The following is a 15704-nucleotide window of genomic DNA, read 5'->3' as shown; positions in this document are numbered from 1 at the left end:
TGGTAATGTCATTCAATCCTCTGTAATCAATACAAGGGCGCAAGGAGCCGTCCTTCTTCTTAACAAAGAAAAACCCTGCGCCAGCAGGAGACGAGGAGGGACGGATGAGACCGGCATCAAGGGACTCACAAATATATTTGTCCATAGCCTCTCTTTCTGGACCAGACAGGGAATATAACCGACCCCTGGGCGGAGAAGTGCCTGGGAGGAGGTTGATGGCACAATCATAAGGCTGGTGAGGAGGCAGGGACACAGCCCGGGACTTGCTGAAGACCTGCCGCAGATCGCAGTACTCCTCCGGCACCCCGGACAGATCAGCATCATCCACCTGCACAACTGGAAACACAACACCAGGAAAAGAGGCAGAACCCAAACAAGACTCAAGACAAGACTGTTTCCAAGACAAGACTGAGTTTCTGGCCCAATCCACATGAGGGCCGTGCTGCACCAACCACGGGTGTCCCAGAACCACGGGGGCACTCGGGGAATCAAGAAGGTACAGCTCGGTTATTTCATGGTGATTGCCAGAAACGATAAGAATTACAGGAAGGGTGAGGTGAGTGATGGTAGTGATAGGGGAATCATCCAGAGACCGAACAGAGATAGGAGTAGAGAGGGGAATGGCGGGATTTCCCCACTGCTTGGCCAGTGCCGTGTCCAGGAAACTGCCACCAGCCCCAGAATCCACCAGTGCCGAACAGGAGTGACTAGAACCTCCGAACTGGACACCCACGGGAAGTAGTGTGCGGGAGGAGTGGGGGAAATTAAGCGGAGATGTGCCCACCAGAATCCCCCTGTCTACTGATGGGCCTTGGCTTTTAGCTGGCATTTTCCGACGAAGTGTCTGGCCCTCTCACAGTAGAGACATAAGCCCCGGGTGAGTCTCTCTTGCTTCTGCTGAGGAGTAAGACGCAGACGTCCCACCTGCATGGGTTCAGGGTCAGCAGGAGATGGCAGAGGCAGGACCGGGGTGGATTCGCTGGTCATTTCACCCACCCACCAAGAAGTGCGAGCAGTCAACTGTTGGTGACGAAGGCGAAGGCGGCTCTCAACACGGAGGGCCAGGTCGACCAGATCATCGAAACTGCGTGGAAGCTCTTGGGTGGCGATCTTGTCTTGGATCTCCTCGTCTATTCCAGCACGGAACACAGCTCTGCAAGCCCCCTCATTCCAGTCACAGGCCGCCGCTAAGGTCTTGAATTCAATGGCAAACTCAGTCACTGAACGGCCTCCTTGCCGTAGCCGTGCCAGCTGGACTGCTGCCTCATCACCCCGAGCAGAACGGTCGAATAATTTGACCATCTCCTGTCGAAAAGCCTCAAAAGAGGCACAAAAGGGAGCCCGGGCCTCCCACACTGAAGTTCTCCAGTCACGGGCCCTGCCTGTGAGGAGGGTTAGAACATAAGCCACCTTAGTCTCTTCCTGGGCATACCGGCGGGGCTGGAGGCCAAAGACTAGGGAGCACTGAGACAGGAAGCCTCTGCAGGAGTTAGGGTTCCCATCATAGGGAGGTGGGTTGTTGGCATGAGGCTCAGGATCATGACGGGTAGAGGAAAGGCTAGTGGGGTCCTCCGATCTTGCAGATGTCTGTCTCCGAAGTTCCTGGAGCTGGGAAGTCAGCTCCGATAACTTGGCATTAAGGAACTCAACCTCCCGGGACGTGGATGTTAGCTGGGAGGCATGTTGGCCCAAGAGAATGCCCTGCTGGGTGACGGCTGATCTGAGGGGATCTGCACCTGCTGAGTCCATGGTCAGATCGTTCTGTCAAGGGCGAGACTGGGACTCAGTTGCAGGTGCTCAAAAGGTCAGTTTATTAGATGGGCTTAATTTCAAAAGGACAGAAAAAATAAAAATAAGAATTAACAAACAAAAACTATCCAGGAACAGGGCAGTCTGGAGCAGATCCAAAAGAGCCTCCTGGACGAATTCCACTTGGAAATCCTCTGATGCAATGCACGGATAAACTGACAGGGAGGCGGGGAACTGGTGGCGCGCTGCGGCGCGGCGAAGAAGAGGAGTGACAGCGATCGGTGAGCTCTAACACGGAAGGCTGGAGAGTAGCGCTGCCTGAAAGCAGGAGGAAGTGGGAAAAAACTAAACTAGAGGATGAAAACAAAATGGGCAAGCTAAACAAACGATGTGGATAAAGTTGAGACATGGACGAGAACAACTCAACGATCTGATAACAGACAGCACACATGAGGAGACTAAATAGAGAAGGAGTGATTATCATAATGCAGAGCAGGTGATGCTGACCAATAACAAGATAATAATGAAACAAGAGGGCGGAGACGGGCACCACGGTGACACAGAAGCACATGGTAAGTGTAAACAACACACACTATGGGGAAAAAACAGACAGATCAGCCCGGGGGCGTGACAGTATATTAATGTTTGTATGTTATTGTATCAATTGTGGTAGTGTATGTATTCTTGTGTTTCTTTGCTTGTCATCTTTTTTTTCTCATAGTTTTTATTATCCTTGTTTTCTTTTTGTTTTATTTGTTTTATTATATGTATTTGTATGTACTTACTTTACAGTGTACTTATGTTATTGAGCATTAAAAAATATATATTAATGCTGGTGAAAGAGAAATTAAAACAGATGCAAAAATGATACAAACAAAAGCAGACAAATAAATTTGAGAATCTGTTAGGGGTGAAAGTTTAGAAGATTCACTCAGATTAAACATCCAATCAGAGGTCTTACTGGTGTGCAGTGACATCTGATTGGCTCTCCCCTCGGTCACATGATCAGCTGCAACTGCAAACACTTTGAATGTGTACTGTGCTCCAGGAATCAGATGATCTATTTTGATGGAGGTGTTTTCAGTAGTCAAATTGCTATTTTCATATTCTACACGGTAACGAGAGCTTTGGCCATATGGTTTAGTCCAGTTTAGTAAAACAGAGGATGCTGTAATATCATCAGCTGTGAGGTTCATAATGATGTCAGGCTCTGTGAGTAAAAAGGACAGATATTTGGGGATTAAAACGTTTCAAGAGGACAACTAAAAGTAACAGGAAAAGTGGAGAGCATACTAGTATAATTTGAGGTAGCCACTGATCCTCCTTCTGTTGATTTATCTGCTGCCACAGCTGTGATGATAAATGTGTAATTGACTCCAGAAGTCAGACCAGTAATATTATAGAAAGTGTTAGTAGTTGCTATTGCATTTCTGATCAAGTCAAATTTTTGATCGGTCCAATTAAGTTTAAAGAAAGATCTATTTCCAGCTGGTTCATCCCATGTCAGAAACACAGATGATGTTGTGATTTCAGACACTCTGAGATTCTTGATCACATTTGGCTCTGTGTGAGAAGAGAAGGACGAAACATAAATGCTCGTGAGAGATGGATGTAAACATGAGATAGATACAATTAGGAATTCATAAAGCACTTGTAGAATTTGTAGGTGCTTAAGATGTTGCTGTACAGTTTCTGCCAAAAGCAAGTAAATGTGAGAAGACTGAAGGTCCAGAAGATTTATTCAGATTAAACATCCAATCAGGACTTACTGGTATAAAGTGAAATCTTATTGGCTCTCCCCTCGGTCACATGATCAGCTGCAACTGCAAACACTCTGAATGTGTACTGTGCTCCAGGAATCAGATCATTTATCTTGATGGAGGGGTTTTCTGTAAACACATTTTTATTTTCATATTCTACACGGTAATGAGAGCTTTGACCATATGGTATGATCCAGTTTAGTAAAACAGAGGATGCTGTAATATCATCAGCTGTCAGGTTCATAATGATGTCAGGTTCTGTGAGTAAAAATGACAGACATTTAGGAATTAAAATGTTAATATTTAAAACTTACCATAGTGAAGATATAAATACATGAAAGCCACAAGTCAATCTGAAGTATATTTACTAGTATATTTAGAGGTAACCACTGATTCTCCTTCTGTTGATTTATCTGCTGCAACAGCTGTGATGATAAATGTGTTACTGACTCCAGCAGTCAAATCAGTGATGTTATACCATGTGTTATTGGTTGTTACATGATTAGATGTTTTCTCATCAGTCCAATTAAGGTTAAAGAAAGATCTATTTCCAGCTGGTTCATCCCATGTCAGAAACACAGATGATGTTGTGATTTCAGACACTCTGAGATTCAAGATCACATTTGGCTCTGTGTGAGGAGAGAAGGACGAATCATAAATGCTCGTGAGAGATGGATGTAAAACATGAGATTGATACAATTAGGAATTCATAAAGCACTTGTAGAATTTGTAGGTGCTTAAGATGTTGCTGTACAGTTTTCTGCCAAAAGCAAGTAAATGTGAGAAGACTGAAGGTCCAGAAGATTCATTCAGATTAAACATCCAATCAGGACTTACTGGTATAAAGTGAAATCTGATTGGCTCTCCCCTCGGTCACATGATCAGCTGCAACTGCAAACACTCTGAATGTGTACTGTCGTCCAGGAATCAGATCATTTATCTTGATGGAGGTGTTTTCTGTAAACACATTTTTATTTTCATATTCTACACGGTAACGAGAGCTTTGGCCATATGGTTTAATCCAGTTTAGTAAAACAGATGATGCTGTAATATCATCAGCTGTCAGGTTCATAATGATGTCAGGTTCTGTGAGTAAAAATGACAGACATTTAGGAATTAAAATGTTAATATTTAAAACTTACCATAGTGAAGATATAAATACATGAAAGCCACAATCAATCTGAAGTATATTTACTAGTATATTTAGAGGTAACCACTGATTCTCCTTGTGTTGATTTATCTGCTGCAACAGCTGTGATGATAAATGTGTAATTGACTCCAGCAGTCAGATCAGTGATGTTATACCATGTGTTATTGGTTGTTACATGATTAGATATTTTCTCATCAGTCCAATTAAGGTTAAAGAAAGATCTATTTCCAGCTGGTTCATCCCATGTCAGAAACACAGATGATGTTGTGATTTCAGACACTCTGAGATTCAAGATCACATTTGGCTCTGTGTGAGGAGAGAAGGACGAATCATAAATGCTCGTGAGAGATGGATGTAAAACATGAGATTGATACAATTAGGAATTCATAAAGCACTTGTAGAATTTGTAGGTGCTTAAGATGTTGCTGTACAGTTTCTGCCAAAAGCAAGTAAATGTGAGAAGACTGAAGGTCCAGAAGATTTATTCAGATTAAACATCCAATTAGGACTTACTGGTATAAAGTGAAATCTTATTGGCTCTCCCCTCGGTCACATGATCAGCTGCAACTGCAAACACTCTGAATGTGTACTGTGCTCCAGGAATCAGATCATTTATCTTGATGGAGGTGTTTTCTGTAAACACATTTTTATTTTCATATTCTACACGGTAACCAGAGCTTTGGCCATATGGTTTAATCCAGTTTAGTAAAACAGAGGATGCTGTAATATCATCAGCTGTCAGGTTCATAATGATGTCAGGTTCTGTGAGTAAAAATGACAGACATTTAGGAATTAAAATGTTAATATTTAAAACTTACCATAGTGAAGATATAAATACATGAAAGGCACAAGTCAATCTGAAGTATATTTACTAGTATATTTAGAGGTAACCACTGATTCTCCTTCTGTTGATTTATCTGCTGCAATAGCTGTGATGATAAATGTGTTATACCATGTGTTATTGGTTGTTACATGATTAGATGTTTTCTCATCAGTCCAGTTAAGTTTAAAGAAAGATATATTTCCAAATGGTTCATCCCATGTCAGAAACACAGACGATGTTGTGATTTTGGTAATGATTTAAAACAGCTGTTAGAACAATGCTATTATAAATTGTTATATTAGTTAATATTATAATATTCCAGGTACATCAATGATATGTAATTGTACATCCTTCCACTAATATAGCAAAATTCAGTTGGAAGCAATGCTAAAATCTCAGAAATGTACTACTAATTTATGAGAAAATCTCATAAAATGTTAGAACACATCCTATTTAAAATAGTAATTGTTTTTGGGTCAGAAGTTAAACACTCAGAGTAAATAAACAAAGGACAAATGTTTTGAAAGTCTACTTACTGGTCCATGCTGAGATACAGACAGATTCTCTTTCTGTTGATTGATCTGCCGCCACAGCAGTGATGCAGAATGTGTAATTGACTCCAGAAGTCAGACCAGTGATGAGATAGGAGGAAGTGTTAGTAGTTGCATTTGTTTTATCATCAGTCCACTGGATTTTAAAGAAAGATCTATATCCAGTTGATTCTTCCCATTTCAGAAATACAGATGATGTTGTGATTTCCGACACTAGGAGGTCCTTGATCACATCTGGCCCTGTGTGGGGAGAAAATAAAAAAATATAAATGCTGGTAAAAGAGAAATTAAACAGAAGTAAAAATGATACAAATAAAAGCAGACTGCTCTCTGATTAAAGCAGATAAATGTGAGAATTTTTGGGGGGAAAAGTTCAGAAGATTCAATCAGATTAAACATCCAATCAGATGGCAGCAATGCTAAAATCTCCGTAATTTACTAATTTAAAAGGGAATCTACTAAAATCATAGAACATATCCTATTTACAATAGTAATTGTTTTTGGGTCAGAACTTAAGCACTCAAGAGTAAATAAGCAAAAGACAAATGTTTTGTAAGTTTACATACTGGTCCATGCTGAGATACAGACAGATTCACGTTCTGTTGATGTATCTGCTACTGTGGCAGTGATGAAAAATGTGTAAATGACTCCAGCAGTCAAACCAGTAATGTTATACTGGTGTGACATCACTGATGTATCTATGACTGTTCAGTTTCCAGAAGTTTCATCAGCTGTCCATTAAACTTTAACCCCTTTGCGGTAGGGCTGTCAAAATGGCTGAAATTCTAATTTTGTACTTATATATTATCAAAATTCGAGTTATATTCGAATTTCAAATGCATAATTTCAGTTAGTGTGATGAAAGCTTTTTGCTTCTCTCCTGAGGCTACAAGAGGGTGCATCAAGCAAAATATTATTAATGCAGGTTTATTCAAAGCATTAGAATACATGATTGTGAAGTGAATAATATTTAAAATAATGTTTATAAACCAATTATAATTCAGTTGCTTAAACAACTATGAACAAAACAGCATCATGTATGCATGCATAGTTTAATACAAAGTGTGGAAAGCCAATCACATAGAGTACATTTCCATTTAAAAACACGAGAGGCAGTGGAATGAGGAAAACCCCACGATAAAGTCTTGACATATGTTTTTAAGAAGTTGAACTTACATTAATTTCAAATGACTTTCTAACCATGCGGCTCTCTTGTGCAAGACGCGAGTGCAACGGTGATAGATGATGTGTGTGTTCTGTGTGTTTGGCTTGGTGTCAGTTTTGATGTAAACAAGATCTTCTCCACATTGATGTTCTTTTGTTCTGCATTATTTTTTAAAGAACATCTAGTTGCTTCAACTGGACAGGCTAACAAAAACATTATAATGCAATGACACTTACATTATCATTGCATCTCGTGTGCCACTGACAATGACAAAATATACTTCGGCACTCGGCAATCCGCGCTCCGTCTGCATTATGTCATTTTCGTCGCCAAGAGGGCTCGTGGACAGCCACGCACCCCGCCCGCGTGCAGGCAATTTTTGAGATTGTGCGTAAAACAGCACATGCACAAGTTGAATGATGAGACAGAAGTGGTACTGCATGTGGAGCTTATCTGCCTTTTAAAAGCCTCAATAAGACGCACCTAAAAATCGAATACAACTTTTTTTCTTCTTTTTTTTTTTTTAGTTCGATGAATATTAGAAATTAAAAAAATTTGGACAGCCTTACTTTGCCTTCAAAGATCAGATTATTATTGTTTAACTTTAACAGCATAAACTGTTATGTTAAACATCACTCTCTTAAGCCCCTTTCACACTGCCATTCCGGCAAATACACAGGTAAAGTGTTCCTGCAATTGTTCCCGGGTTGCTAGATTTTGCACTTTCACACTGCCAGTGATTACCCGGGATATGCGCGTGCTTTCACACACAACCCGTAAAGATCCCGTAACGACATGTGACGTCAGCGCGTGATGTATGTAATGTACGAGTCGCAAACGTTAGGCACGTTATACTTTCACTGAAGCAAGCAAACGATCTCTGCGTCAGCGCGGAAAGTGAGGAACTAACTGATCTCTGCTTCATTACAGTTTGCACATATGTTTTCGTCGCGAACGTTGATTGTCCTTCAAAACAGCCGATAAAAGAGTTGCGCGATAAACTTCGACACGGCATTAGATCTGGCTTTTGTTCACACAACGCTCGTCCTGGGTCAAACCCCGCAATGTTACTAGGTCCCTGTCCCGGGTTCAATGCGGGAATCAATCCTGGGACGTGGTTGCTTTCACACAGAAGGCGACCCGGCAATGTTCCGGCAACATTGTGGGTCCGATGTGCAGTGTGAAAGGGGCTTTACTTGATCTGGAGAAACTGTATCAGATTCTAGCTTCGATATTTGACCACTGTTTTGATAAAACGTTGTTTCAGTGATAGTAATTTAGTTATTTATGTCAGGAGTGCAAAATAGTAAATATGCATGAGTCATTTTTAGAATGACAATTCACCAAGCAATCATATTCAGTAACATATGCAGTGGTTTATCTCTGTTGACATAGATGACTGAATAGCGTCAATAAGGGTTTGTAGTCCAAAGCTGCATATCTACGGAGATATATGCATATATTTACTGATGTTTAGTTCATATTTCTTCAGACAGAATCATAATTTCTATTAATTTTCAATTGATTTACGCGATCTGATGATAATGATCCACTCCCAGCACTGTCTCTGTCTGTTTAGTGAGCCGTGTGCACGCTACCGCTGACAGAGACCTGATTCATCCGTGTCTAGTCCATCATATAGACAGTAAAAGAAATGAACACAGCGACCCCATTGGAACTCAACTGAGACAAGTGAAGCCCATTTTTAGGTATTTTTAGCACTGCCGTTTCTGATACACAGACTCAAACTAAGCTTGATGACGTCACCAACCTGTCTGACAGATGTAAATCTTCTAGTAGCTGTGCGTGAAAACTGCCATCGTTATCTTGCAGAGACGGCGAGCTTGAGCGGGGAGTTCTTTGGAGTGAGTAAGCAGGAGTAAGTATTCTGATTAATTGTTTTGTATAGTATTTTTAAAAGTATGATTATGGAGTTATGTGTTTGTTTTTCTCCCGAGTGTCTTATCAGTATGTCGCGCTAGCACTAACATTTATATGTTAAAACCCTCTGGAGTCGATTAACGCGGATACGCGTTATGAGTCATTTTCCCCTGATAACCCGAAAAAGTCGGCGCTGATCTTCATTTACAAACACGCCATTAAAATGAAGTGTTACTCTGTGAATACTCAACGAAGAGACGTGAGAGATATATCTATAGAAAGCTTGACATGTCTACTTTAAAACTAAACAAGTGCTGCCGAAAACAGATATTCTGTGATAAAGTAATCCATATGAAAACAACGTGATGTCCAATCTTTCACGTCTCCCTTCATTATGTTTAACGAGTTACAAAGTTGGTGTAGCCTACTTATCACAACATTGTCAATCGCAAACGCTAATTTATTCAAACGTCTCACTACCGAACTATCTATAGTAGCTTAATTTACGGAGGAAGAAGAGAAAGCACCCATTCGATAAATGAGCCAGTAGTTGAGAAATAATAAGGTTTTTTTTTTTTTTTTTTTTGAATGATGACAAGCCGGAATGAAAAGAAGCCGAAATTAAGCAGTAACGAACCTATTTTTAAAATGTAAGCAGTAGAAAGTTCAGATAATTGCTGTACAGTTGTCTGCCAAAAGCAAGTAAATGTGAGAAGACTGAAGGTCCAGAAGATTCATTCAGATTAAACATCCAATCAGGACTTACTGGTATGCAGTGAAATCTGATTGGCTCTCCCCTCGGTCACATGATCAGCTGCAACTGCAAACACTCTGAATGTGTACTGTGCTCCAGGAATCAGATCATTTATCTTGATGGAGGTGTTTTCTGTAGACACATTGTTATTTTCATATTCTACACGGTAACGAGAGCTTTGGCCATATGGTTTAATCCAGTTTAGTAAAACAGAGGATGCTGTAATATCATCAGCTGTCAGGTTCATAATGATGTCAGGTTCTGTGAGTAAAAATGACAGACATTTAGGAATTAAAATGTTAATATTTAAAACTTACCATAGTGAAGATATAAATACATGAAAGCCACAATCAATCTGAAGTATATTTACTAGTATATTTAGAGGTAACCACTGATTCTCCTTCTGTTGATTTATCTGCTGCAACAGCTGTGATGATAAATGTGTAATTGACTCCAGCAGTCAGATCAGTGATGTTATACCATGTGTTATTGGTTGTTACATGATTAGATATTTTCTCATCAGTCCAATTAAGTTTAAAGAAAGGTCTATTTCCAAATGGTTCATCCCATGTCAGAAACACAGATGATGTTGTGATTTCAGACACTCTCAGATTCTTGATCACATTTGGCTCTGTGTGAGGAGAGAAGGACGAATCATAAATGCTCGTGAGAGATGGATGTAAAACATGAGATTGATTCAATTAGGAATTCATAAAGCACTTGTAGAATTTGTAGGTGCTTAAGATGTTGCTGTACAGTTTTCTGCCAAAAGCAAGTAAATGTGAGAAGACTGAAGGTCCAGAAGATTTATTCAGATTAAACATCCAATCAGAGGTCTTACTGGTATAAAGTGAAATCTTATTGGCTCTCCCCTCGGTCACATGATCAGCTGCAACTGCAAACACTCTGAATGTGTACTGTGCTCCAGGAATCAGATCATTTAACTTGATGGAGGTGTCTTCTGCAGTCACATTGTTATTTTCATATTCTACACGGTAACGAGAGCTTTGGCCATATGGTTTAATCCAGTTTAGTAAAACAGAGGATGTTGTAATATCATCAGCTGTCAGGTTCATAATGATGTCAGGTTCTGTGAGTAAAAATGACAGACATTTAGGAATTAAAATGTTAATATTTAAAACTTACCATAGTGAAGATATAAATACATGAAAGGCACAAGTCAATCTGAAGTATATTTACTAGTATATTTAGAGGTAACCACAGATTCTCCTTCTGTTGATTTATCTGCTGCAACAGCTGTGATGATAAATGTGTAACTGACTCCAGCAGTCAGATCAGTGATGTTATACCATGTGTTATTGGTTGTTACATGATTAGATGTTTTCTCATCAGTCCAATTAAGTTTGAAGAAAGATATATTTCCAAATGGTTCATCCCATGTCAGAAACACAGACGATGTTGTGATTTTGGTAATGATTTAAAACAGCTGTTAGAACAATGCTATTATAAATTGTTATATTAGTTAATATTATAATATTCCAGGTACATCAATGATATGTTATTGTACATCCTTCCACTAATATAGCAAAATTCAGTTGGAAGCAATGCTAAAATCTCAGAAATGTACTACTAATTTATGAGAAAATCTCATAAAATGTTAGAACACATCTTATTTAAAATAGTAATTGTTTTTGGGTCAGAAGTTAAACACTCAGAGTAAATAAACAAAGGACAAATGTTTTGAAAGTCTACTTACTGGTCCATGCTGAGATACAGACAGATTCTCTTTCTGTTGATTGATCTGCCGCTACTGCAGTGATGCAGAATGTGTAATTGACTCCAGAAGTCAGACCAGTGATGAGATAGGAAGTGTTAGTAGTTGCATTTGTTTTATCATCAGTCCACTGGATTTTAAAGAAAGATCTATATCCAGTTGATTCTTCCCATTTCAGAAATACAGATGATGTTGTGATTTCCGACACTAGGAGGTCCTTGATCACATCTGGCCCTGTGTGGGGAGAAAATAAAAAAATATAAATGCTGGTAAAAGAGAAATTAAACAGAAGTAAAAATGATACAAATAAAAGCAGACTGCTCTCTGATTAAAGCAGATAAATGTGAGAATTTTTGGGGGGAAAAGTTCAGAAGATTCAATCAGATTAAACATCCAATCAGATGGCAGCAATGCTAAAATCTCCGTAATTTACTAATTTAAAAGGGAATCTACTAAAATCATAGAACATATCCTATTTACAATAGTAATTGTTTTTGGGTCAGAACTTAAGCACTCAAGAGTAAATAAGCAAAAGACAAATGTTTTGTAAGTTTACATACTGGTCCATGCTGAGATACAGACAGATTCACGTTCTGTTGATGTATCTGCTACTGTGGCAGTGATGAAAAATGTATAAATGACTCCAGCAGTCAAACCAGTAATGTTATACTGGTGTGACATCACTGATGTATCTATGACTGTTCAGTTTCCAGAAGTTTCATCAGCTGTCCATTAAACTTTAACCCCTTTGCGGTAGGGCTGTCAAAATGGCTGAAATTCTAATTTTGTACTTATATATTATCAAAATTCGAGTTATATTCGAATTTCAAATGCATAATTTCAGTTAGTGTGATGAAAGCTTTTTGCTTCTCTCCTGAGGCTACAAGAGGGTGCATCAAGCAAAATATTATTAATGCAGGTTTATTCAAAGCATTAGAATACATGATTGTGAAGTGAATAATATTTAAAATAATGTTTATAAACCAATTATAATTCAGTTGCTTAAACAACTATGAACAAAACAGCATCATGTATGCATGCATAGTTTAATACAAAGTGTGGAAAGCCAATCACATAGAGTACATTTCCATTTAAAAACACGAGAGGCAGTGGAATGAGGAAAACCCCACGATAAAGTCTTGACATATGTTTTTAAGAAGTTGAACTTTCAAATGACTTTCTAACCATGCGGCTCTCTTGTGCAAGACGCGAGTGCAACGGTGATAGATGACGTGTGTGTTCTGTGTGTATGGCTTGGTGTCAGTTTTGATGTAAACAAGATCTTCTCCACATTGATGTTCTTTTGTTCTGCATTATTTTTCATCTAGTTGCTTTAACTGGACAGGCTAACAAAAACATTATAATGCAATGACACATTATCATTGCATCTCGTGTGCCACTGACAAAATATACTTCGGCCCTCCACATCCATGCACCGTCTGCAATATGTCATTTTCATCGCCAAGAGGGCTCGCGGACAGCCACGCACCCCGCTCGCGAGCAGGCAAATTTTGAGATTGTGCGTACAACAGCACATGCAAGAGGTGAATGATGAGACAGAAGTGGTACTGCATGTGGAGCTTGTCTGCCTTTTAAAAGCGGTGTGGACGCTGCTGGGCACAACCCGGAACACGGAATGTGAAGTATACCCAGGCTGGGTCTTAAACCAGCCTCATTAACACACACCAAAAATTCGAATACAACTTTTTTTCTTTTTCTTTTTTTAGTTCGATGAATATTAGAAATTTAAAAAAAATTGACAGTCTTACTTTGCTGTCAAAGATCAGATTATTATTGTTTAACTTTAACAGCATAAACTGTTATGTTAAACATCACTCTCTTAAGCCCCTTTCACACTGCCATTCCGGCAAATACACAGGTAAAGTGTTGCTGCAATTGTTCCCGGGTCGCTAGATTTTGCACTTTCACACTGCCAGTGTTTACCCGGGATATGCGCGTGCTTTCACACACAACCCGTAAAGATCCCGTAACGACACGTGATATCAGCACGTGATGTACGTAATGTACGAGTCGCAAACGTTAGGCACGTTTTACTTTCACTAAAGCAAGCAAACGATCTCTGCGTCAGCGTGGAAAGTGAGGAACTAACTGATCTCTGCTTCATTACAGTTTGCACATATGTTTTCGTCGCAAACGTTGATCTTCCTTCAAAACAGCCGATAAAAGAGTCGCGCGATAACACGCTACATCACTTCGACACGTCATTAGATCTGGCTTTTGTTCACACAACGCTCGTCCCGGGTCGAACCCCTCAATGTTACTAGGTCCCTGACCCGGGTTCAATGCGGGAATCAATCCCGGGACGTAGTTGCTTTCACACAGAAGGCGACCCGGCAATGTTCCGGCAATATTGCGTGTCCGACGTGCAGTGTGAAAGGGGCTTTACTTGATCTGGAGAAACTGTATCAGTTGAAAGTTTAAAGATTCTAGCTTCGATATTTGACCACTGTTTTGATAAAACGTTGTTTCAGTGATAGTAATTTAGTTATTTATGTCAGGAGTGCAAAATAGTAAATATGCATGAGTCATTTTTAGAATGACAATTCACCAAGCAATCATATTCAGTAACATATGCAGTGGTTTATTTGTGTTGACATAGATGACTGAATAGCGTCAATAAGGGTTTGTAGTCCAAAGCTGCATATCTACGGAGATATATGGATATATTTAGTGATGTTTAGCTCATATTTCTTCTGACAGAATCATAAGTTCTATTAATTTTCAATTGATTTATGCGATCTGATGATAATGATCAACTCCCAGCTTTAGTGTTTAGTGAGCCGTGTGCGCGCTGCCGCTGACAGAGACCTGATTCATCCGTGTCTAGTCCATCATATAGACAGTAAAAGAAATGAACACAGCGACCCCATTGGAACTCAACTGAGACAAGTGAAGCCCATTTTTAGCTATTTTTAGCACTGCCGTTTCTGATGCGCAGACTCAAACTAAGCTTGATGACGTCAGCAACCTGTCTGACAGATGTAAATCTTCTAGTAGCTGTGCCTGAAAACTGCCATCGTTAATCTTGCAGAGACGGCGAGCTTGAGCGGGGTATGGAGCCAAAAGAGTCTCAATAAAGATAAATGCACACACTTCATTCACATATGCACACATAGGATTCATACATGCACACACATGATTCATAAATACACACACAGGATACACAAATGCGCACAAAATTTACAAATGCACACGCAACATTTTTAAAGCACAGAAGATTCACAAATGCATACAAAATTCAGAAATGCACACACAATTCAGAAATGCAAACAACATTTACAAATGCACTCAAGATTCACAAATGCACAGAACAAGATTCACAAATGTATTTCTGATGCACACACACATATATCTTGATTTACAAACTGCTTGCGCTCTGTGAACTTCACTGCATTTGTGTGTGAATTTTGAGACTCCCCTGACTTGGCTCGACACACAAATGCCTTTTTTTAAAACAGGGAATGATCTGCAACCAATCAGATATCTCCCTTGTTTTAGCCAATCACAAGAATGCACCCCACGTGGGGGATTGTTTACTTATGAGCCAATCAGCGAACGACTCACTTTCCTCAGCGAACGATTCACTTTCCTCGCGCAGCGAACGACTCACTTTCCTCACGCAGCCGGCGACCCACTTTGCGCAGCAGGAGACTCACTTTCCGAGATTCACTTTCCTAAGCGAACGACTCACTTTCCTCACGAGTCACGCAGCGAACGACTCACTTTCCTAGCGAACGACTCACTTTCCTCATCGAACGATTCACTTTCCTCATGCAGCGGGCGGCTCACTTTGCGCAGCTGTAGAGTCACTTTCCTCTTGCAGTGGACCACTGACTTTCTCTTCATGTAGGGACCGAATTATTATAATTAAAGTGACTTCTATATTGCATCCAAAAGAATATTTAGATAAATTTAAATATTCAAAAAGGTGTAATTTTTTTTTCTTTCATTAAAATATTTCAATAAAATTAAATAATTGCCTAATGCAAATTTATGAATCCATGGTTAACTTATTTTCTGCAGTCACTGGGCTATATATATTGAGACATTGATAAATTTATATAAAAATTATAAAAAAGTAAACCTGAATTGTAATCTAAACATCTGTATTTTCA

General features: G+C 39.6%; 1 protein-coding gene across 1 annotated transcript in view; it reads right to left on the bottom strand.

Moving 5' to 3' along the window:
- LOC127946905 (receptor-type tyrosine-protein phosphatase eta-like) overlaps positions 1-15435 on the bottom strand; it is a 62905-nt gene extending 47470 nt beyond the window's left edge. Inside the window, exons 1-8 of the mRNA XM_052543721.1 lie at positions 15354-15435; positions 11551-11802; positions 10675-10923; positions 6019-6273; positions 5532-5588; positions 3519-3767; positions 3043-3312; positions 2711-2959 (exon numbers count right to left, since the gene is read on the bottom strand). Coding sequence (XP_052399681.1) covers positions 2711-2959; positions 3043-3312; positions 3519-3767; positions 5532-5588; positions 6019-6273; positions 10675-10923; positions 11551-11802; positions 15354-15435 — 1663 coding nt within the window. The remainder of the gene's footprint in view (positions 1-2710; positions 2960-3042; positions 3313-3518; positions 3768-5531; positions 5589-6018; positions 6274-10674; positions 10924-11550; positions 11803-15353) is intronic.
- Positions 15436-15704: the final 269 nt, after the last annotated feature.

Source organism: Carassius gibelio, chromosome A25 (genome assembly GCF_023724105.1).
Source record: "Carassius gibelio isolate Cgi1373 ecotype wild population from Czech Republic chromosome A25, carGib1.2-hapl.c, whole genome shotgun sequence".
In the NCBI taxonomy this organism is placed as follows: domain Eukaryota; kingdom Metazoa; phylum Chordata; class Actinopteri; order Cypriniformes; family Cyprinidae; genus Carassius; species Carassius gibelio.
This window is presented reverse-complemented; position numbering and strand designations above follow the sequence as displayed.